Here is a 25,458-nt window from a genome sequence, read left to right as displayed (position 1 = left end):
ACACAAGTGACAAAGTAAAATAAATCAAACGTTTTGAAAGTGTAGAATTTAACAATTTTAATGGAGTAGCACCTGATTTCATTGGTCACCGTTATCTTAAGCCGCGTTTCCACCGCAATTGCCCGGAACAATTTGTCCCAGGAACTTTTTTCCCAGGAACTTTTTTTGCCCCAGACCGGTAGCTTTCTGCGTTTACATCGCGGTCTAAAGTACCGGGTAAACTGCGCGCGACTGCTCATTGCTTGCTTGTGACGGACAGTAGACTGTAAAAGACAGTAATCAGTTTTGAGCGCCACATTTATAATAAATATGGAAGAGATTCACACTGTGCTGCAGTTGTTTGAGATGTATTGGTTTACTAACCAGGTAATTAACAAAACGGCAGAAAAGAGACGAGCACTGATACTAAAGCGTGTTCAGAAAGCTCGTAATGCTAACGTTAGATCTAAAATTAGACAGCGTATGTTATCAGCTATTGCGGACATTGACCGTGAGAAGGCTGGGACGAACGCGCAGAAAATTTCTCTTCCGCAAATACGCTTAATAAAGCCTGAATCTCGTCGTCGGTCCAGCTGCCTTTTTTATTTTTATTAAATTCCATATTTGCAGACAGACAACTCTTACTGCATGGAACTTCATTACTGCATGAAGCCACGAACTGCAATAGATTCTAAAAATTCCGGTTAAAATAAAATGCTGCGCGGAGTTATCCAATCATAATGCGGCGTGAACACAACCAATCAGCATGTTCAGCGCACAAGCCCCACCCGCGAAAGTTCCTGAACTTTGAAAAAGTACTACCTCGCGAGCAGGGACTTTCGGAGGGGGAAATATCTACCCGGAACTTCATTTAGACCCTGGTTCCTGCGGTGTAAACACACCGAGTACCAGGCCAAAGTTCCTAGTTCCTGGGTAAAGTTCCTGCGGTGGAAACGCGGCTTTAGTCTTGCCGTCCCGTCGTTCTAGAGTCTCTTTTTCATTGTTCCATCTCATACAGTCTCTGGCATGTTCTGCGTGTGTGTTTGGCCTGGCATGGCGGGGCGCACTGACTTTAGGTGACATCCATCATCATAACACAGGTAGGCAGCTTAATAATGCTGGTGTTGACTTGCTGAGAACAATGAGCCATTTATTTAATCTAACACAGCCATCAGACGCTGTCATTAGAGGAACCCAGGCATGGAAAAGAAAGAACAAAGCTAGATCAGTGCTCCGTAGATGATTTTCATGTGGTGCAAACATTATTCTCAGTTTGCTTTAGAAAGAAACGACTCCATTATTTCATGTAGTGTGGATAAATATATTCGGAATATATTTTCAAAATGCCTTAAGAATAGAATATTATTGACTTAAGACTTTGGAATTTTGCTGATGTATTTCTTTTCAAAATACACACAAAAAAAATGCTGGGTTGTTTCAACCCAGGTTTGGGTCAAATATGGACAAACCTAACTAGTTGTTTATAAATTTAATAAAAAAATAAATAAACCAATGATTGGGTTTGTCCATATTTGATCTAAACATGGGTTGAAACAACCCAGCATTTTTTAGATTGTATTATATATATATATATACATATATATATATATATATATATATATATATATATATATATATATACATATATATATATATATATATATATATATATATATATATATATATATATATAATACAATCTAAAAAATGCTGGGTTGTAGAATATATATATATATATATATATATATATATATATATACACTCACCGGCCACTTTATTAGGTACCCCATGCTAGTAACGGGTTGGACCCCCTTTTGCCTTCAGAACTGCCTCAATTCTTCGTGGCATAGATTCAACAAGGTGCTGGAAGCATTCCTCAGGGAGTTTGGTCCATATTGACATGATGGCATCACACAGTTGCCGCAGATTTGTCGGCTGCACATCCATGATGCGAATCTCCCGTTCCACCACATCCCAAAGATGCTCTATTGGGTTGAGATCTGGTGACTGTGGAGGCCATTTTAGTACAGTGAACTCATTGTCATGTTCAAGAAACCAATTTGAAATGATTAGAGCTTTGTGACATGGTGGAAGTAGCCATCAGAGGATGGGTACATGGTGGCCATAAAGGGATGGACATGGTCAGAAACAATGCTCAGGTAGGCCGTGGCATTTAAACGATGCCCAATTGGCACTAAGGGGCCTAATGTGTGCCAGGAAAACATCCCCCACACCATTACACCACCACCACCAGCCTGCACAGTGGTAACAAGGCATGATGGATCCATGTTCTCATTCTGTTTACGCCAAATTCTGACTCTACCATCTGAATGTCTCAACAGAAATCGAGACTCATCAGACCAGGCAACATTTTTCCAGTCTTCAACTGTCCAATTTTGGTGAGCTCTTGCAAATTGCAGCCTCTTTTTCCTATTTGTAGTGGAGATGAGTGGTACCCGGTGGAGTCTTCTGCTGTTGTAGCCCATCCGCCTCAAGGTTGTGCATGTTGTGGCTTCACAAATGCTTTGCTGCATACCTCGGTTGTAACGAGTGGTTATTTCAGTCACTGTTGCCCTTCTATCAGCTCGAACCAGTCTGGCCATTCTCCTCTGACCTCTGGCATCAACAAGGCATTTCCGCCCACAGAACTGCCGCTCACTGGATGTTTTTTCTTTTTCGGACCATTCTCTGTAAACCCTAGAGATGGTTGTGCGTGAAAATCCCAGTAGATTAGCAGTTTCTGAAATACTCAGACCAGCCCTTCTGGCACCAACAATCATGCCACGTTCAAAGTCACTCAAATCACCTTTCTTCCCCATACTGATGCTCGGTTTGAACTGCAGGAGATTGTCTTGACCATGTCTACATGCCTAAATGCACTGAGTTGCCGCCATGTGATTGGCTGCTTAGAAATTAAGTGTTAACGAGCAGTTGGACAGGTGTACCTAATAAAGTGGCCGGTGAGTGTATATATTAAATCTAATAGTGTAATAATATCCATATCAAGATCTCTAACGGGCCCTTTCTCAATGCGGCATATTGTTTATATAAAATTTTATTTTTTGAACAACGATATTAAAATTAACAACAGTACCCATTATAAATGACAAATGCTGATGGCCTGGAGCTCGCACCTTAGAAAGTGTCTAAACAAACTTACAAAACAGGTGCTATGTTTATATATGAGTCACATACAGTATTTGAGGTGTAAATAACTACATTCTCACCTAAAAAAAACTACATTTCGTGACACAACAACAGTAGTATTGTTTTAAAAATGTTTTTAAACACATTGTTTATACATTACAGTATAATCTCACCACCTGACCTTTGTTCTAGTGTAACCCACTGTAGAAAAGCACATTTACGAGCCGCACGTGATGAGCTGTGATATATGGGATGCTTTGGGACTGTGACAGATTGAACAGGCACTTCCATACTCTCTCGCTCTCTTTAGAAGAGGCTGGATCAGTGGTCAGACGATCACTTAATCACTGCAGCTTCCACACAATCCTATTGACTTCACTGAGCTCAAGATTAAAGGTGCCATTCACTGATGCTCGGCATCGATCGCCTGCAAGCATATACATTTGAGCCCGTTGAGATGTAATTGTGCAACTGTAAGAGATAGAGAAGATGACTGGGTTCAGTGTTAATGCCTATTGATCCGATTTATGCAAATTTATTTATTTAGATTTTTAGACTTTCTTTCTCCATTCTCTCTTAATGCAATCTCACTCTAGTCTCGTTTAATCCAACGCTGAACTTTGAAACCAGAATACATTAGCAGGCCAGGTTTGAGAAAATGTGTTGGATACAGTCGTCCTTGTTTTTTTTGCATCTTTGTGTGTTTACAGGATAAGGCCCTTGACTACCATGACTAGTCCGCTCTGTAATCCTCACAAGTAGGCTTCCAGAAGTCCCCGGAGATGACTTAGACCAGATGGTGAAGCACTCGTCCAGTCCCTAACCGACACACACACACACACACACACTTCTTTAACCAGAAGTATTTATCTTGTGAAACATTCCCATTTATAAATATTTGAAATGGACTGAACCCACGTTTTTACCCCTGGTCTTGAAAAATCACAAATAATTAAGGCTGTGCAGATAAGCGTTGTTGGTTTTTCTATACGGCGAGACGTAAGAAAAGCCAAATGTAAAGATCACAGTGCCTCATTAGTCCCATTTCAGCAGTAAAAGTATGTTTACCTTTTAAAACGCATTTGATCTGTTTAACTGTATGCATGTGTGTGCACTGCAACAGCAAAAGCCTCCTGTGTTCATCCATACTGAATGAGATGAGCAGTGAAACAAGCTTGACAGCGCTGCATTAATTAAACATCACACGGCCAGCGTGCCGGAGCTCATTTCATGGCACCTTCTCGCTTGTGCCGAGTTTGTAAACAGAGGCATTGTGGTCTAACTTTCTCACACAGCTTCGCGCCTAAGTAGTCTCGTCAACCCGCTGCCATCTGCCCCGGCGTCTCGCGTCCTTGCGTTTCAGACGGAATACTCGTTTTTTCTGCAAGACTCTGATTGGAGCGCTGTTTTGATTTCATGCTTGATGAAACTGGAATTTACAGACATGCCACTTTAAAAGGAGTTTTACTTTAGTTACTAAACACTATAGTGTTCACATTTGAGTAGCTTCCAATTAGCCGTATGTTTGACAATTCCAGTTTTCAGAGCATCATGACGTGAGTTCCAAAAAGCCAAAACGGTAGGATCTAAAAAGGAAAAGTGCTTGTCTTCGGCAGAAGTAAGGAAATGATAAGAGTTTGGAACATTTTTAGGTGAAAACATATTATGATTTGATGAATCATCTTTCACATGGACTTGTCTAAATTGATGGAAATCACACAATGCCTTCAGCCATCCAGGTCCACTGGCAGCTGATTAGCACTGCTGGAGATCTGTAATGGTATTGGCTGCATGCCATCTCACGAGAATCATTCGTTTCGGAGATTGTTTTGCGCTGTCATAAAACAGCAGAGGAACATGAAGCCTAAGAGCAGGTGCATCCTATGGAGCAAACAATTTTGATAATAGCTGATAATGTCAGGAGGATGAAGTCCAACATCTCCTGTGGTTCCTCAATCACATCTGAACATTGCTGCACCGTCACAGGATGTTATATATTAAAAAGGTAGGGAATGCAGTGTTTTGCTTTTTGTTATACTGGTTGAAACACTCTTCACATCCTGATAGCATTTAATAATAGAAGGTATAAATAATACAAATGTACATAAACATGTACATTACAGCATAGCACGCCTCTTGAGGCCAGGGGAGTGAGGTTAACATGCACAGCTCTTGCTGGCCTATGTCCGTTACATGTAGAGTTGTAAACAGGCAGTCACTGAGCACTGCAAACATGCACATTTTACAGTTCCTCCTGAACCAAAACAAAGAGCTTCTGCTGCTTTCATACCATGTAGCTGCTCACGTCCTCGGACTCAGATTTATGTGTTTCTAACACTATCAACACCAAAATGAATCTGCAGCTGTCAGATAGTAGAAGTCAGAGCTGGAATGGTATGTGCTTTGAGACATGAGGATGGGATTTTATGCTTTCAAAGCTATAGCTATTGCTAGGCTCTCAGAAATCGCCTACCCTACCTTAAGTATAGTATGCACAATGCATTTTTTCTTCTTTTTACTCTTAAAGAATCCTTCAGGACTTTTATGAAGGACTGTGGCGCGTCAAATATTGTCCGTGCCTGTAGTGGTCTAGAGTTCTAAGAGTCTCTTCTCACTTTTCTTTGCGTTATACAAAACCTCTTACCCTGTTACCATACAGCATGTCTTTCTTCCATTCTTCTCTTTGCTTTACAGACCTTTCCCTCTGTATTCTCCCAAACACAGGCACATGTTCCTTCTCTTTGATTCAGTCGGATAATGGAGCAGATTTCCTTGATCCATTCTCTCCACATAGCAGGAAGGTTTTTCTCTCTCTTTCTCATTTTTTCTCTTTAATCAGACACATGGTGAAGGAGAGCAAAAGAGGGGATTTCATTCGCACTCTCCTTATAGATCAGAAATGTCATCCAAATCCCGTTGGACTTCCACTTGATGCTGTTTCCAGTGTATTTTAGTGTTAGCGGTGGTGAAATTGTTGTTTACTTTTACTAATATATTGAAAATAAGTAGAAGTATGTTTATCCAGTTTGGCCCATTGCTTGTGGAAAACATCTTTTATGTATTATTTTGTGGTATTTATTTTTAAAGAGGCACTGAATGTATTAATACTAAATGTACTACATTTTAAAGGCAGAAATGCAGATTTATATGCAGATGCAAGATTGTTTTTTCATTTACTACTATTGTTTTAATGCAAAATATATGCAGTCAGTTTAGCATTTAGAGATAAACTAACTGTTAAAAAGTTCACTATGTCTCTTCTGCTTTGTGGCAAAAATATTTTATAGGAATAGAAACAGTCAACTTTGTTTCATTCATTTTTAAGGGGAAAAATATGGCAAATTAGTACTACAGTACTAAAGCTATATTTTCTGAAATAAATGTCTGCGTTCAAAGTGCTTTATTGTAATTAAAATGCATTGTTTCCAACCAAATCAATTTAAGCTAAATCATAATTTTCTGGATGGTTGCTAGGTCTTAGTGAGCTTCTGATATCTAGATAGGTTATAACTATGCACTTTTCATCTTTTTTTAACACTAGCTCTACTGGAAACTAATGAAGTAGCACTGCAAAACTCTCAGCGTTCCTTGTACTGGCAGTCATGGCCTAAAATGGTCAAGACTTGAGGGCATGAGATGGATTTTGTATCATATGGAATTCATTTGCTATCTGCGCAGACTTCAAAGCGAGAGCTCTCCCGTCCGGCCCGTACCTTTCTCGCACCATAAATGGTCTCTCAAGGAATGTCATGAATCAAATTATGTGCTTCTGAAATTCCCACTTGTAGGGCAATGCTACATGAAGAAGGGGGCTCAACTATTTATAACACCCAGAGCTCTGGCAGCTATCAGGAACATGGACGCCTGGATTTTCAGTTTACAAGCTCTCCAAAAAAACAGCAGAGCACCCTGGAAAAAACTTACATAAAGAAAAATAATGTCAGGAGGTTTTCCAAGAGTAATAATATACTGTGTGTGTGCGTGTGTGGCTATTCAGACTGAGTTGTATGACATGTGATAGTAGAAATTTGTCAACAGTAAATAGTTGCGCAGTGTGACATTATATGATATGTAAAAAAAATATATATATATTTTGGTTTGTATCCATAAAAAATAAAACTAACTAAATAAATAATATAATTAAAGGCACAATATGTAGTTTTTTTTCCGCCAGAAGAGGGCGCAGTTTCCAACAATAACAAAGGCGTAGGTTGATGACGCAGTGATGAGCTGAATGATGGGACTTGCTGTCAAGCTGATGGATCTAATAATGTTTATGGATGAGTGCAAACATTTATGTTTTTTAACATTACAGTGGTATGAAGCAGGTCGCGATTGCTAAAGAGACAGATATCACACGTGAGTCCCGCGGATATAAAGGAATAAGGACATTTAATTCTACCGAACTACCCGCAAGTGCTGGATTACTCGCACAGGTCAGTTTATTAGACGGATTAAATTTGTGAGGGAACGCAGCGCTGCTTCACTTGGTCTAACGTTACACTATCACACTAAACGGCATTTAAATGTGTGTTGAAAGTTATAATGTTATACTACGTGTTAGTTCGTTTGCTATACGAAACTAGCAGTCAGCTAGATCAACATTAGAATAACATACTGACCATATTCTAACATTTCATCATGTTGAGCTAACGTTATATAACATTGTTTTTTTGTTTGTACATTTGCTCACCTGTCTAATACAGGGTTCCCGCGGATCCTTAAAAAGTCTTAAAAAGTCTTAAATTAGATTTTTAAAATTTAAGACCATAAAAAGTCTTATAAAGTCTTATTTTTACTTATGAAAGGTCTTAAATTTTAGATGACACTTTGACTTAGACATATCTAAAAGCTTTCCAAATTAAAACTAATTAGCGTACGTATTTTTATTGATTTATTATTCTATCTTTGTGGATTTGCTAGTTCACGTGACATTTCGCGTCACTCGCGAGTCGCGGCAGCATAACTGTCTCCTGCACGCGAGAGGAGAGAAAGAGAAGAAAGGTCGTAAATGTCAGTTCAGTTGTAAGTTCATTCTTTATGTGCGTATGGTGTGCGATGTGTATTGTCTTTTATGATATTGTAATCATTGTTTTAACAATGTACGAGGCACTGCGAGCTGACATCGCATTTGTCTCGTGCTTTCACTGCGTGATGTGTGCAGTGTAACTGTTATGTCCCCAAATTAGTTTTTGTCTTATATTTATATTATGTTCTTGTATTAGAATATCACATCAGAAAGAGTGCCGTTTTCCCGTGCACAATTCCAAGTATGATAGTTATGTTATACAACAGTTAAATTAACAATAAGTTAACATTGAAACTACTTTTTAGACACAATATTGTCAATATTGTTTGTTTTCCCTTTATTTCGCCGACTATAATTTTAAAATGAAACCGTAGCAGAGTCTCAATGCAACACAGCGATGATTTCTTGACTGAAATCCGCGTTTTGAACGAATCACTTGCTTCTTTCCCGAATGAATCAGCCGTTTGAACGAATCGGTTGAATGAATGACTCCCTCAACTCACTTATTAAGACAGTGATTTGCCGCTGCGGTTTCATATTTAAAGTACCCTTTAAATAAAATGTTAAAATTAGAAATCATTTCATATTTAAATATTGAATATTGATTTAAAAATATATATATCTCATAGCTTTATTTATGCAGTTGTAAATGGAGTGTAAATATATTAATGCCACTTCTGATGCCGCTTCTGTCACCTCTGCACTGCAAAGATGGATTTTGATTTAATGATTTAATTTGACTGGTAACAGTGGTACTGTATGATTATTATATAATTAAGTATTATTGTATAATTACTGTATAATTTAATTTGAATGATAGTATTTGACATTAAAGGTGATGCATAACTCTAAATAAGTTTAGAAAAAATGTCCATATATAGGTGAAAATGCCCCTGAAAAAATCAATTTAAGGTGGCAAATATTGCCTCTTAATTAAAATATACATTTCTGTCACTGCTGTGAACTGACCACTGCATAGAATATGAAAAATATGAATATCTTCGTGAGTCAGCTGTCAACAACAGACCTAAACCAGCCATGGCACCAGCACAAAAACACAATCAATAAAATATCATCTAATTATTATCAACAAAACGTTGAAAATATCAAGATATATTTGTCAATACTGCACAGCCCTAATGTACGGTATTAAATTTGATTTCTTAAGGTCTTAAAAAGGTCTTAAAAAGCCTTAAATTTGACTTTCAAAAGTGTGCAGGAACCCTGTAATAAAGCTGTCGTGACTCGTGAAGCTCTGTCAAGTCCAAGTCAGCCGCGGACGCTAGCTCTCGGCATCTCAAAAACGCCACGCTGATATCGATTCTCATTTTAGTTCTCCTTGTTTGTCCCAAAGTCTGCTTGCCATGGTCTATGTTTGAAAGAAACAAGAACTGTGTGCCGCTAAACGTTACGCACTACGCAGTTGTCCACGTCTGTCGCCATGGTTACGTCATGGCTACGGCAGTATGAACGGAAACCGAGGATAGCGCGGATATTGCGTCATTGACTGGCGACATTTTTTTCCGGGTCGGCCACAGTTATTTAAAATTGGAATTTCTCTGAAATAATAAATCCTTGGAGACTTTTGGGATATTGGAAGTACACAACTGCAGGAAATATATCACACTGTGCAAGTGATTTTTGGATATTTTATTACAAAATTCTTACATATTGTACCTTTAAATGAAATGTGCGTGTATATATATATATATATATATATAGTTTTAAATATACATGTTATGACATTTTAAGACTGTCATTGTTGTGTGCTTAAAGACTTTTAAAACTTTTATTTAAGTCATGGATTTCTTTCATCTTTTTCATCTTTAACTTTGAATAAGTGATCAAATAGAAGCTGGCACAATGTGAAACATTCATTGGAGCCCTTCAGAATTGTAGCTGAAGGCTAAAGTGGATTGACATTAGACCGTAATAGACTGCATTTAGTTGCTTTTAGTTGTTTGCACAAGTGTCCTGTTGGTTTCTCTCTAAAGAACGTAGCGGAGAGCGTTTACAGCTCACCGTCTGATGGGTTCATTACGGACGAGGCAGTTTGGAAATTGCTCGTCATTAAAATTCAGAACTTTGTAACTTATGAGGATGAAACAGAATCACAGGCTTTTGATATTTTTCTGGTGCTGGAGATGGAGTGAGGATGAGAGACTACTTGGTGAGCGAAGATAAATAAATCAGGGTTGAGTAAATAAAAAATGACGGCGTTTCTTGCACAAAATATAGCTTTGTTGGAACTGCAGACTTTTAGGTGTAGACGTGGCACGAGTCCATCAAAATGCAATCGATTATCGCAGAGTTCTGCTCCACAATTTCTTTGTAATTGCTTGTTTATATATTTTTTAATGCTTGATGGAGCAATTTCCAATAAAAGACCAAATGTTTTCCCAATTATTCCTACTATGTTTTTGGAAAAATAAATACAGGCTCTTGGACTCGATTTTACCCAGCAGTTTCCCACCAGTCCAAAGTGCATTAAACTGCATTTTTGATTGGGATGTCGTTGGTTTTTAGCCTAATGAGCCGCATTAGAAATCCGCCCAGTTGTTTGATGAATTTAGGACAAGTCTCGGCATGATCCGAGTGCCAAGACTGTTAATAAAAAGGTTAATGAGAGGTTAACAAGAAAAAGAAGTGAGTAAATGGGAGAACCTAAAGTCATTATGCAAATGTGATTTTAGGCGAAAACATCCCGCTGAGGCCGCTATGCTAATGAGCTGATGAATATCTTTTGGGGTGGAACCACCTTCGCTTTTGATGTGAGACCAGAGGACACTGTAACTATTGCTACTGAAGCATTACAACTGGATTGTTTGCTGGAGGAATCTTAAAGGCACACTATGCAAGAATTGTACCTTAATATAACACCTTCAAAGTCATTTCGGTGGTAAACAAACTCATAGTAGGGCAAATCATCCTGGTAGTAAAGCTTGGGGGGGGGGACGCCGCTAAAAAACAGCAATGCAAGTTTGAGAGGAGCGCCCCCGACAAATCTCGCGAGAATTACGACATGCTTTACGGCAACGACGTCACACACATCAACAACGACGTCACACACATCAACAACAACATTGAAGCACGAAGACACTTGCGCGCATTTCAGACGTGATACTCGCCGATGGAAAAAGCAAAGAAAAACGCGATCGGAAGAGACTAGGAAAAGAGAATCTGACCGCGTGAGGAACCGGACAAGAGTCCCACTCGGTCAGGCTTTCACTCGTTGGCGCGAGCTAAAAAGCAGCACTGGATGCAACAGTGATGCTGACCTGGCGATCTTGTTGATGGACTAGTAAGTAAATCTTTCTACGTTTGTGTGCATTTTATTTTGTGATTTCACCGGAATGAATAGAGAGTCTCTGCAACGGCGATAGATTGAAGAGCGCGTCCGAGTGAAGACTGCGCGCGCGCGCCGCCACAAGAGACACTATGTATGTATCCATGACACTGATAGCAGCGGACACGAGCGCTCAGGTTGAGTTCAAAAACACATTTTAGCGCTAGATCTCTTATTTAAAGGCACACTATGCAAGATTTGTACCTTAATATAACAGCTTCAAAGGGGTATCAGGCCGTGAGTGCAGAGACCAATCTATGGCAGACGCTCTGCGTGAGTGGCATTTACAATAGTAACGTTAAATACAAGTACTCCACAGCGACTCTAGGGGTCACTGTTTGACAAAAACGGAATTCCTGCATAGTGTGCCTTTAAGAAACATTAAAAAAGGCATTAAAAACAAGAAATTACAATAATTCATGATATGAAAATGAAAATTCTGTCACCAATTACTCACCCATGTCATTCCAAACTTTCCTTCATCTGTGTAAAACTGTGTTTTTTGGAAATTCTTCAGAAGAGAGAAATGCAATACAAAAGGTTGAGTAAATAAATTTCATTTTTGGCTGAAGTGTTCTTTTAAGACTTGCTGCACTTCTAGTCCTCACTGAGTTTGTAGTAGTTATCGTGAAGCTGTGCTTGTAGTCAGCTTTTACTTCATGTTTCAGCATCTGAAAGTCTTCGAAGACCAAAGCAGGGTCTTGTTCGTCTGAAGTTCAGAGAGTAGTCCGGCATGAAACGCTTTCAGACATGCTGAACTTTTGTTGTGCGTTGCAATTTTATAAAAGCAGCTTCTCGTCCGTATTTCTCAGACTCAGAATTTATGGTTTGTTAGAAATAAAGGTTGATGATGTGCAAAATAAAGACATGGACCTTTCAGAGCAAACGCTGAATTCTCCGGGCATTCAGAAAAGGGAGCAAAAGCTCAATAGTAATTCATTAGATGCGTGCACAGGTGTTTTTATTTCAAGAAATGAATGTGATGTTGTTCTTTTGGATGGAGTTCATCTAAGTGAGCTGAACCCAAATGCTTGCAGTCCGATGTGATTTTTGATCAGGAGAGATTGCCAGCGCCGGTGTCAGGGGAAGTCAATCTGGTTTGACCTGGATTACTTCTGCGAGGAAGCACATCTCATGAAAGATGCATCACCTCTGCTTTCCTTCGCCACTCAACATTCCCGCTATCCCCCACTTTAGGGAGGGTCAGAGCCTTTGAAGGTCCTTGTTTTTATCGTGGCCTTGGAACCCGGACCCTTTCAGAGCTGCTTTTCTGCTGTTGGGCTTTTAGACCCCCAGAGACCCTAAACTTATGCTGCTTTCGAGTCATGTCAGAATGATCGTGTTTACGAGATAAGCTCACTTGAATGTTGTAGTTTCCATTGGGGGAAACCTTTCAGTCAGAGCTGGTCATAATAGCAAGATGTATAACATCTCAAAATAGTTGAAAAAAGCCTCGTGTGTATCGTGTTTGTTGAGCGTGTGACTAATTTAACATACTGTAGATGTGGCTGCAAAGCACGTGTTGATTCTCATTCCTTTTTTGATGCATCGACTTTTTTTCCCTCCAGAATGTTTTACATTTTTAGCGGAATAAACATTTGTTTGATGTCAATATAGAACAACTTCAATTGATCGCAAGATTTAATTGTGAATGCGTATTGTAAAATATTTTTTTTGTAAAAAAAGCTCATTTAATGTTTTAAGCCGAAGCATCCTTTACTTTTAAGGACATAAAAAGTCTTGATTTAAGTCTACAAATTTGGTAAATAAATATAAAAATGCAGTGTTTTCATATTCCCTTTCCTTCTGAATTGATGTTTTTTAATCACATGATGTTTAAAAGCAGACGATTGGCTTTCCAGCGGGAGGGGCGGGGCATGTGCATACAACCGCCATCTTAGCCGTTACGGGTTTTCCCTATATAGTTGTATTGAGGATTGAGGAAGTGGCATGTCTCTATATAAATTGTCTCTGGTGATACTCTAATAAAACTACTTAATTTAAACGTTACCATTTTTAGGTTACTACTTTTTCAGTGCAAAATGTCAAATAAATAAATAATCTGTCTTTTGTTGATGTCAAGGACTGTGTCTCCCATCAAACTCTATATACTCACGGCATTTGAGCAAATGAATCTGTCACTCAGTTAAATTAGACAGGTGTCAACACAGACAGGTTGCATGACATGCTTTCATCCTCAAAAGTCACGAACAAAACCGCACAAACTGAAACAAATGCAATCATGGCACTGTGTTGTGTCATCGCTTGATGTCCAAAGTAAAATATTCAAAAGCCACTTTTACAACATGTTTGGCTTGTAGTCCCACGATTAAGATAAGATGTTAGAAATCGAAGCCGCAATTCTGAAGCCGCATGCGTGACAGTTGCACAGCTGTGCTGGTCATTACGCCTCGAGCTGGGAGCACTGGTCTGATTACTCTGTCCCACCGGAGCCGTGTCAGACCCCATTAGGAGAAGGAAGACAAGAGTGATGACCCATCTCCTCCGATGCATCCCTCCTTTCCTCCGTCTCAGCACACGCCGGCGCAGGAATACCAATGACTGGCAGCCTGTAATCTGAGCGGATGCTGATTACTTTCTGGACACGCACAGAATGCATATCAGGCGCAGGGTAAAGACAAACGCGCTCAGATGTGGCCAGGAAAGCGAATAACCACAAATGGATCTTAAAGGGCTCAATCAATATCTTTCCAATTAGAATTTAGCTCAGCGTGGTTTTGAGTCTGAAAGAATGAGCCATATGATCGCTTTTAATCGAGCATTAATCAATTAAAGGCACATTTACATTTGTCAATTTACAAATTCACATTTCTAAATTTATAAAATGCACGTTTTGAACACACTGGGACGCAGTGTGAGGATTGTACAGGTTTACAGAGTGGTAAAAAAAAAAAAAAAAAAAAGTTTCCTCGTTTGTAAAGGGCTTTGGATGATATTCAAAAATTCCTTAAAATGGATCATATTAAGACAAATTACATTTGACAATTTTAAACTTTGATTAGCTATGTTTCCATCCACCTATTTTTACTTGCATTTTGGGGTATTGCATAAAAAAATGCCAAGATGTGCATAAATTAAAAAAATATGCATAAAAAACTTGTGCGCTCAATTGAGGCAGATATATTTATATATATATTTTTTTATTATTATTATTTTCTCGTCACTTTCTTTTATCACTTTAAACATGTCTATAAAAAGTTATAAATAAAGGGAACTCTGCTTTGCTTGTGTACTGATACAGTCATCTCGGTTTATCTTTAGTGAGTAAACCTTTTTGCCCCGTTGATTCTCTACAGTCTGTTTCGGCCTAAACAAACGCTATACAGCGAGCTTTAGCACCAGAAGAGTTTCAGATAATGCTGCAAAGACAAAGTTGGAGGCTGATATAAAATCAATGTTAATTCTTTCAGACCTCTGAGAACAATGATCAATAACACAACAACCAGGAAGGAAAAAAGCAGAATAAAGAGGCTGTCGTGGGTGGGGATGGAGAAGTGAGTTGTGTCTTGTTTTACACAATGTGCCCATTCAGACTTTACAAAACTGAAACAAACACAAATAGAAAACGCAAAGAAACATACAAGCAAATCTTTCATTTCAAATATGCAAATGCATTAATACAAGAGAGACTGAATTCAACACACTGAAGTTTGTCATCTCATGTCTTTCTTCAGATATTCCACGGGAGCAATGTAAACATTTCCAGCATTGAAAATATAATCTCTCAAAAAAGTCTTCATTAATGATGAATTCATTTATATGTGCCAGAAATGCAACCACTTGGCGTGGAACACAGCGCAAACCAGAAACATTAAGATATGCAAGAGTAATTAAGCCAAACAAACAAAACACAAATCGCATAACCCTTTTATAAATCATGTTCTATAGGAGAGGAAGAAATAATTTATGATCCATTTTAAGGGTGTCTCCAGATTTAGACCATTTTTGTTTATAATGCAATTTAAAGTTATTTTAGCCATCAAGTTATTCTAAAAGTATGTGCACTATATATATATATAAAGGTTAGTGAAATTATAAAAATATTAAATTAATAAAAAATAATGTAATATATGTATTGCTATTTATACTCGTTTATATATTTCAAAATAATAGCCCTCTTTTGTTGTATTTTATCCATTTGTATGCCAATAAAAGCTAAAAGCATGTCCTATATAAATAAGTTGTATTTATTTATTTTTGTTCAATGTCAACATTTGTACCGGCAATATGAATGAAAAAAAAAACACTATTAAAAAAAACATATTGAAATGCATTTTGCAGGCAGCATTCCTCATGTCACAGCTGTGATTTTGCTTTGGGAATTAGCATTGCTGACGAGCTGTTCTCTTAAGGTCAGTAGAATCATACACACACCAAACGCTGCTGGAAAACACTCCACAGACTGCGACTCCATGCACTTCCATTCAAACGCCAGTATAAAAGCTCAAGGTTGACGAGTTTAGTCTGCGTTCCACTTCACTCTTTTGTGATGTATACACATCACTCACTATACATACATATATATATATTCAGTGGTGTGCACACTTGTGCATTTACATTATTGAAATGTGTCTCTGATATGTCACTTTAGTTTTTAGTAGCATTGCATAGGTTGTAATTTTTACATCAAACGTGCACAAGTTCTGATATGAATTATCTTTGGCCCTGTTTATACCTGGTATTAAGATGCATTTTGGTCGACCAGATCACAAGTGTAAAATGGGTCTAAAACATTTTCAGCTTTTCCACTTTCGACCAGATTGCTTATAGTGTAAACGCTCATGTGGTCGAGTGTGTTCGAACAGAAACAAAAGGCCGTCTACTCTCCGTCTACTGACCTAACGTGTAAACATTATCGGAAGTGCGCTAGCCAAACGGATTTAAACTTTGTCGGCATTAAGATCCAAGATCCAAGACAATCCGTGATTACTATGATCAATTATTGTTTAGATTTAGGACACACAACAGGAACGAGCGCAATTGACAATGGAATGCGAGGAGATTAGTTGATTTATGATAAGTTGACATTTTAATATGCTGTATAACAAGGGTGCGGAGGCTTTTTAGGTTGGGTAGAATCTGCAATCTCTGACCCAGTTTGTTTGCTGGCTGCAATACGCTGTGTTTTCAGCCAACTGGAAACCTGTCGTGGGGAAATACTATTGGGTAAACTGGCAACGTGCGGGATCGCACAGACCAAAACAAAAACAGACATTTCAACACGGAACGGCATTTCAAAGTAAAGTAACTGCCTGTAGAAGTGTTTTTCGGAGAAACGAGTGAACTTAACGTGTTTCCTAAATATCTGCAAACATATTATGGTATTTTGATGCTTTAGTACAGTCAAAACCTTACAGCACCTTTAAGTAGCTCTTATAAACGTGCCTTAGAAAAAAAAAAACACATTACTGATGTGCATCTTGAGACAAAACAATGGCACTGACATTTTAAAGGGGTGGTATAATGCCCTTTTCACAAGATGCAAAATAAGTCTTTGATGTCCCCAGAGTGTGTATGTGAAGTTTTAGCTCAAAATACCCCACAGATATTTTTATATAGCATGTTAAAGTTGTCACTTTTTGAGGGTGAGCAAAAATGCACCGTTTTCTGTCTGTCCCTTTAAATGCAAATGAGCTGCTGCTCCCGACACAGGGGGCGGAGCTACAACAGCTTGTGTCTTTTTACCTCACACACACATGCACTGACAATTTCAAAAACTTTTAGCCTTTTATGTTCAAACCAGAGTCAGACAAAGATGGAGAGACTCAAGAAGAAGTGAGAATGAACAGGACATTTCTGAATGGTTAGTTGATGAATTTATGTAGCTGATGCGTAGTTATCTTCTAGTCATTGATTAGTCTTGATCATCTATAAATCGCGTTCCCGGGGGCGGGGTTTATGTAAATGTTAGGGTTTGTGATGTCACTAACCCGGGAGGAATGTCGTACACTCTAAAAAATGCTGGGTTGTTTTAACCCAAATTTTGGGTCAAATATGGACAAACCCAAATGTTGGGTTAAAAATGTAATCAAAAAATTTACAGTTGAAAGTGAAAGTTGAAGTTGTAAATTAAATTTTTAACCCAACATTTGGGTTTGTCCATATTTGACCCAAATTTGGGTTAAAACAACCCAGCATTGTTTAGAGTGTTCCCAGCCGTTTGTTGTAGTCCTTAAAAAGCAATTTCTTTAAAAGCAAATATCTCCCTTTGCTTTGAACTTTGAGCGTCGTAACTTTGCAGATGTTGTTTATGCATCAAACAGCAACATTACACACTAACTAAAGTTAGAAAAGTGAAATCATAATCAACCACCCCTTTAAGATATATCAGTGCAAGTTGCTTTCAGTTAAAACTGCTCAAACATGCATTTTAGTCTGAGATAGGATTAAGCCTTGTCTGTGAAACCGTTTAGTCCGTCCTGGGGATACTTCAGAGATGAGACATCTACACAGAGCAGTGCACACATAAAGAGCTCAGTTTTACATCTATTTATTAGAAAGTATGTAGTGCAACAAGCTTAAATATGTACCATGAACTGTATCGACTGCTACAAAATGTCTACCTACGTTCAGCAGACTGAGGCTTGTTAATAGAGACAGAAAACACGAGGAGAAAGAATAAGAGGGGAGTGGTGGCGTCTGGAGAGCACTCATGTTTTTGGCTGTAGGAGGGAGTGGAGAGGAAGGTTTGTGTGTGTGAAGCTGGCAGAAAGCTCTCGCTCGCCCACTCAACAGCCTCAGGAGTCCACCGCTGCTTCTCTCGATTCACCCACAGCCCCGCAGGACAGCGCTGAGTGTCGCCTGTGTCCGGTGTCCCTCACAGGGCATGCATGTGGTGTGCCTGTGCAAGCGGTTCATTCTGCTCCGGCGGCTTTGTGTTCACGCAGCGTTTGGGCGTGAACAGAGGTTAAAAAGGACAATCTATGAGTCTTTTAGTTGATAGCTAATGCGTTCCACTTGTGCTCAATAATGCTTTCCACTTGTGTCTTTTCTTTAAACTCAACATAAAATCAACATGTTACCACGTATAATACACCTTCGTGGTCTTAGTTTCACACATAAAACCTGTTAGATTGCTGTAAAAACAACAGATTATATTCTGCTGTTCACACTCGCAACAGCTTTCCGTCTTTATTCCGCATTGGCAATCTTCACACATCAGCACCAAAATGTTGTCAAAACAAATGTGATGCAATCTGGCTGACCTGTTACAGTATTCTGTCGACTCTTTTCTTCATTCACTCAGATGTAGAAAAGCTTTTTGTATATATATAGCTGAAATAAAATATAACTATTACATGGGAAACTTAGAAAAGTTGAAATGACTAAAAATAAAACTGAAATAAAAATAAAAGGTAAATCCCTATAAGCATACCCCTGCTAAAATATTCCCTATATAAATCCGTATTCTCTTAATATATGTTTCCACACCAGAAGACACTTCAATTGACTACATAAATATATTATGAAGACTGGACGGATAAATGATGCAACCCGCATGCAACACTAGATGTTCACTGTATGGAAGCGTTATGATGGTGTGGTCAGTCGCTGGGATGTTGCTAGATCATTTCTACTGTGCTCTTGGTGCTTGCTATGATGTTACCAAGCAGCAAAGCAAAGGTGAATCATACAGTACTGATATTCAAAATACGTTCTCACAATCTGTGACACAATCTGTCACGAGAGCCACATCATGGGCCACTGTGTCATTAGCAATATGGCTTTCTGCTGTTCCGGAAGTAAAGTAGGCTAGAGCTTTTCCCCCCCAAAAAAAAGTCCACATTGAATAAAAACCTGGCAGCAACACTATTATTCTGGCAAGGTAGAGGCGAGAGACGTGACACACATACTGCTCTGTCTGGCCATTACATCACTGTCAATCACATAGCCCATGTAGGCAAGTTAGTCCTGACCTTGCTGATGAATATGAAGAAAATCATTGAACTTCCAGGGTTTGATAGATGATTGAAGGGACACATCATTCATCCGTTCCCCGACTCGTGCCAATGCAGTTCAACAGCGGTCGGCCCGCCTGAGGGAAGTGCTGCTGCTGATGTCTTTAGAGAAAGACCGTATTCAGATTCTACAGCCCATCTGTAGAACGGGCCATTTTGCTTAGAACAACATTAGTTGCGACCTGCTGCTTGGAAATTACAGACATCTGCTCATGCCAATAGCAGGACAACAGAACAGGGATGCATTTTATGAGTTGAAGTAAACGAACAATTTAGGCTAACGACAGCAAATTCAGCACACAACACAACACGGGAACTAAACTAAATTACTCCTGTGAAAACCGTGCGATATGATGCATTCAAGCAGGTTTAGTGGAGACACTTATGGTAACTTAACTTTATTTTTCACGTATTTTTACAGTGTTATTTTAGTATTATTTATATATCACTAAGGTTGCAAAATTCCAGGAATTTTCAATGTTGGAAAATTTCCATGGGAATTAACATGAATATATGGGAATATAAGGGAATTAAATGGAGTAAAGTAAAAATTTGCACAATTGCAGGTTAGCCTATAACAGGTTGAACAAAAACAACATCTTGCAGCACAATCTTGGTTAAAATCAACACATTTAATGCATATTCAGTTGAGGGGGAAGTTTATTTTATTCATAATTCACGCTTTTTTGTTGTAGCTTTTAAAAAAGAGTAGCTTTTTTAATATATTTTCAGTTTTTAATTTAATATTAGTTGAATTTTTAGTAGGCCTATCTGTGTAATTTTACATTAGTTTTGTTATTTTTTTAATATTAATATTTACATTTAATTTGTTTTTATTTCAGTTTAAGCTTTAGTTTTTATTTCTTTCTAGTTAATCATTTTAGTGCTTCAACAGTTGGTTATGTTTTTTTATCTATTGATGTTTTATGTTATTTCAGCTTTTGTTCAATTAACAAAAATGTTAATACAAACTAAAACAAACTAAAATAAATAAATAAATACAGCATTCTAATTAAATAAACATTTACATTTCTAAATAAATACCACATTTAAAAACAAAATACAAATTTATAAATATTTTTTTTAAAATAGTCATTAACAGTCAAGCCGGGAAACATGTAAGCCTATCGTCTGGTTCCACTGACGCATGCGCACAGTTGAGGTTTGCGACAGCGGAGACGAGAACCCTTGCGCATGTGTAGTAAACGTATAACCTGTGGGGAAAAATACCTTTTAAACCTTATTTTGGTGCAAAGTCATCAAACTTTTTCAGCGATTTTTATCTTATTTTTCTGCTGTTTCTATACAAGCAGTTTGTATGTCCCGGTGACCAGTGAAAGTGCAGTTCTGACTCTCTGCCCATTCATTTAGATAGGAGCCTGGTCTTGTTAGTCCGAAATAGCTGTCCGGAGGCGTTCCCAAGATGGCGGCCGAGTGGCATGACTTGCCTAAAAGGACTTTGGTATCACACATTTGTGCGTGTGTGTGCGTGCACGTGTACTTTTTTTTACTGCCCTTCAGAATAGTGATGTATGTCTCGAGACCACTTTTACGTGGTCTCGGTCTTCTCACGGCCTTGACGGTCTTTGGTCTTGTCTTGGTCTCGGACCTCTCGGTCTTGTCTAGGTCTCGTTGTCTCAGACCGACATAGTGGTCGGGGGATTTAGCAATATCAATATCCACGACGATATCCGCAACGGATTGAAGCGCGCGTCCGAGTGAAGACAGTGCGGTGGGCGAGCCGAATCCGCGCCACTGATCGCAACGAGCACTTTGATCACTTGATTTAAAAAACACATTTCATGTACAGTTTTTGATGTATTAATATTTAGTAAAACACATATCAGTGACATGATGGGTTTTAACTTCATTCAGGAGATTTTGGGTAACTGCACAACTGACAGATGACTTTGAGCGCACCGCCAACGGTGTGTGTGTGTGTGTGTGTGTGTGTAACCATAGCGACAAAACAACCAACTTTTGGATCCTGGACTTTAGCTTATAATTTTGTTTTTAAAAATATAATTATGTATTTAAAAGTTGCAGAATGGATTCATTTGGAGACTTGAAATCGGCAGAGATAGGTAGGCAATGCAAAACAAAATCTTACAAGTTATTGCTTAGCTTCAACAACACTAGTCTGTTTTTTTCCCCCCATCCGGTCTCGGTCTTGGTCTTGGTCTTGATACCCTCTGGTCTTGGTAGTGTCTTGGTCTCGGTTTAGGCGGTCTTGACTACAAGTCTACTTCAGAATCTAAATGGTTCTGCCACAGTATTTTTTTTTTAATTTTATAATATGTTTTTTATTTATTCATTTATTTATTTATTTGAAAAAGACGTTCACAATGACAGTGATTTGCAGCAACAATTTCATTCATTTTAACTGTCAATAAGAGTTGACGGGATGTAGAATTCAACTTTGTGCACAGTGACAGAAACGCACCGTAAGCATGTAAGGTGATTGTTTATCAGATCCCCTGGTCGGTTTACTAAAAGATCTCCTGTATCTGCCTTTCCCATTATGTTTTGAAGATCTATAAGAGTCAGCGGCGGTTTAGATAAGACGTTCGACCCCTTCTGTTTAATAGGGATGGGCGATATATTATCGTTTGCGATATATCGTTAAAATTTTTCCTCACGATAAGAATTAGTCTTCCCGCGATAATAACGATAAAGCCTATGACGGGACGCATTCGCAGCTCACGCGCATGGCGGAAGGCGGACGTGAAGCTGAGGTGAAGTTTATCGCTAAACGAGTAACTACCTCTACAATCTGGAACTGGTACACACAGATTTTCATCCGCCCATCTCGCCGAACACTGACTGAGCGCTTGAGTGTCGCTCTCCGTCAAGTGATCCGTAAAGCCCACTATATCAGTTCATCTCAATGAATACACAGTGTATTTGACGCGCAGTAAACACTGAGGCGCATGACGTGCTGTCACTGCTGAGAGCGCTCCGTGTTTCTCACGCACTCGATGAGAGAGAGAGAGTCTTACATACCACGCAGAATTGAAGTGTACATGACGTCTACATGTAAATTATATTATTTGTTGTATTTTCCTGTAAAAATAATGGAGTTCATTTGGAATTATTCAGCTTTGAGCAAGCAGAAACTAATGCGCAAACGCAGACGTGATGATATTCATGAACCTAGCAGCTCATCAATCCTTAGTGTGGTTTATATTGTTATTAGTATCAGAATTCGTAGTAGTATTAGTATAACTATTCGTTGTTAGATTTTTTATATTTCAAACTTGTAAATGATTTGAATTATTACTGTGTGATGTTTTTCAGTATAGTTGCACTATTTAAACATTATCTGCACTTTTACAGAAGAAAGTATGCAACTTTTCCATTTCTGCAAGGGATGGTGTTTACTGTTTTACTGTTTTTTTTTATTATTATTTTATGTACGGTAATTGGTATTTTATAGGAGCCTATTTGGTGTAGGCTACATTTTACTTTGCATGCAGCTATCACTTGTAGCCAAAAACAGTGCTGAATATGGTATTGTATTTATATCGTCATTGATATCGTTATCGCAATAAATGCCAGAAAATATCGTGATATATTTTTAAGTCCATATCGCCCATCCCTACTGTTTAACTGTGTTTGTTCTGTGTGTTCTCAAACCTATGAAAGCAGCGCTGGACTTTGAAGAGCTGTGCTATGGACAGCATTTGCACTGGCATGTTTTCTCTCACAAGTGTCTCGTCGGATGCTGCCGCTTCTCATTGAGCTTCTGAAGCCGCTTGAGGATCGATGTCTTCAATCGGACCGGCGGGCTGCCAAATATCCCACGCGTGTCTCCGATCAGCCCTTAAGATGGCCGTCTGGGGACATCACAGCAGTCAATCGATACCTGCTTAATTTCAGTCCACACAGATTTATTTGACAAAAGCTCAAACATGATTTGTGGCTACTTGAGGGAATCATGTCAATGGCTTTTGCTGACCCTTGTGTTCCTTGTGTAAGTCTGTCTAACGTAGATCGCTCACGATATCTTCTGTTTGCTCTTTGATTATGTATGGTCCCAAAATCTAAATCTTCTATTGCGTTATTAATGGATTATGGTTTGCCAAGCCTATTCAAACATATCAGAGATAAAATAAATATTCCCAAGCAGTCCAAGAAATGTGAGCAGTTCTTGTAAAGAAGGATTATTCACTGTTTAAAAAAACACATGCAATGTACAAACAAAATGGTTGGAAATATCTCCGAGCTTTTTTTTTTTTGTTGAGAGCAGGATCCTACTGGGGAATAGATGTAGTTTTTGGCTTTGAAGCTCCTCTGGCAGGAACGATGGGAATCTATGCATTGTGCACTTTGTTATATACATGACAGCATCCGGAGTCAGGGAGTTCAGAAACGGATATAGGGACATTTTGTGACTTTGCAGAACTTTTTCATACTCAAACTGCAACATTACACACTAAACATGCGGGTGGTGATGGCGCAGTGGATAAGACACATGCCTTTGGTGTGAGAGACCCGGGTTCGAATCCACTGTGAGACACCAATGTGTCCCTGAGCAAGACAATTAACCCCTAGTTGCTCCAGAGGCGTGCGACCTCTGACATATATAGCAATTGTAAGTCGCTTTGGATAAAAGCGTCAGCTAAATGAATAAATGTAAATGTAAACAAAGACGAACATGTGAAAAAGCATTTTTAACAGTTCTTCATTAATATCTTCATGTGCGACTTGAAGACAGCAGTAGTTACGACTCATAAGTAGGAACTTGATCTAGTTATCCTCATTCCTCATCACATTGAAAACACACGCTTCGAATAAACCGATCTGATCGTTTTATGTCGAGTGGAAATACTTTCATTTCTTTTTCTTTTCTCTTGCAGTGACACCGGAAAATACCAACAATCACCGATACCATCACCCTCAAACCAAAGACTTTGATCAGATGAATTCTGGCAGTGGAGTGACACAAACCGCCCCGCTGGCTCTGGTCTCGATATGCGTGTTTGGGCTGTTGTCAGGATAATATCAGCCAACTGGGTCCGAACCCCAGTTCCAGTCTTTTCATGCTGTTTTCTGGAAAGAAAATGTGCCAGCTTTTAAAACATTGAGGTTGAAATTCCAGCAAAGAGATGTCCTCTAATGGAAATGGATCGGTATGGACAAAACTGGCACTGATGCATTGAGGACTGATGATGGTGAAAATAAAATGAACTGACGGGGGAAAATAAGAAACAAAACTGTCCATTCATAAACCTTTTTAATCCCAAAGTGTTTCTATCATGAACGTAACAGGCTACTAAAAATTGTGCGAACACTTTACTGCCTTGAATAATGTCTTTTCTACAGGGTTCAGAGTAACACTTTCAGAGAGAAATGAATTTATTTAATTCTTTAATGATGTATGATCTATTCAAAGCATAGTTCTGAGCTGAAATGAGCACCGCGCATATCAGCGTTTTTAATAGAAATGATGCAATATTTCTGATGTCACGTACTGCTTTTTGAATATGTCTTGGTACCATGTACCTAAATGACCTCCTTTTTCAGCATTTTTAAATGTACTGTTGTTGTTTCTTTTCATCTGAAATGGCGTATGACGCACCTTAACAAAATGTATAAAGATGTGTTGATTTACTATGTATTTATTCTTGGTTACAGAGTGACATTAAACCTATAATGAAACTAAATATTTGCCACAGGAAGTTAAATGCAAAAAAAACTAGCTCTATTATACAGTTTTTGTTTGTTAACATTAGTTAACTTACAATTAATACTTCGAACTAATGTTAATTTGGACATTTACTAATACATTTCGTATACATTAGTAAATGCATCGTGAACAAACAATGAATATTTTTTCATTAACATTTACAAAGATGTAATGCTGTAAAAAATGCTCATTGGTCATGTTCACTAATGCATTAACTAATGTTAAAAAATCTAATCATAAAGTGTTACTACTAATATTGTGCTGCTCATCAGTTTTTTATTTTAGTTTA

At 38.5% G+C, this 25,458-nt stretch overlaps 1 protein-coding gene across 1 annotated transcript in view; it reads left to right on the top strand.

Annotated features, from left to right (window-relative positions):
• The window catches only part of gpc5a (glypican 5a), a 189,841-nt gene extending 164,695 nt beyond the window's left edge, over nucleotides 1-25,146 (top strand). The window contains exon 8 of the mRNA XM_056258664.1: nucleotides 24,340-25,146. Coding sequence (XP_056114639.1) covers nucleotides 24,340-24,482 — 143 coding nt within the window. The 3' untranslated portion in view covers nucleotides 24,483-25,146. The remainder of the gene's footprint in view (nucleotides 1-24,339) is intronic.
• The last annotated feature ends 312 nt before the right edge of the window (nucleotides 25,147-25,458 follow it).

Source organism: Rhinichthys klamathensis, unplaced genomic scaffold (assembly GCF_029890125.1).
Source record: "Rhinichthys klamathensis goyatoka isolate OS25496 unplaced genomic scaffold, OSU_Roscu_1.1 h1tg000157l_1, whole genome shotgun sequence".
Classification (NCBI taxonomy): domain Eukaryota; kingdom Metazoa; phylum Chordata; class Actinopteri; order Cypriniformes; family Leuciscidae; genus Rhinichthys; species Rhinichthys klamathensis.
This window is presented reverse-complemented; position numbering and strand designations above follow the sequence as displayed.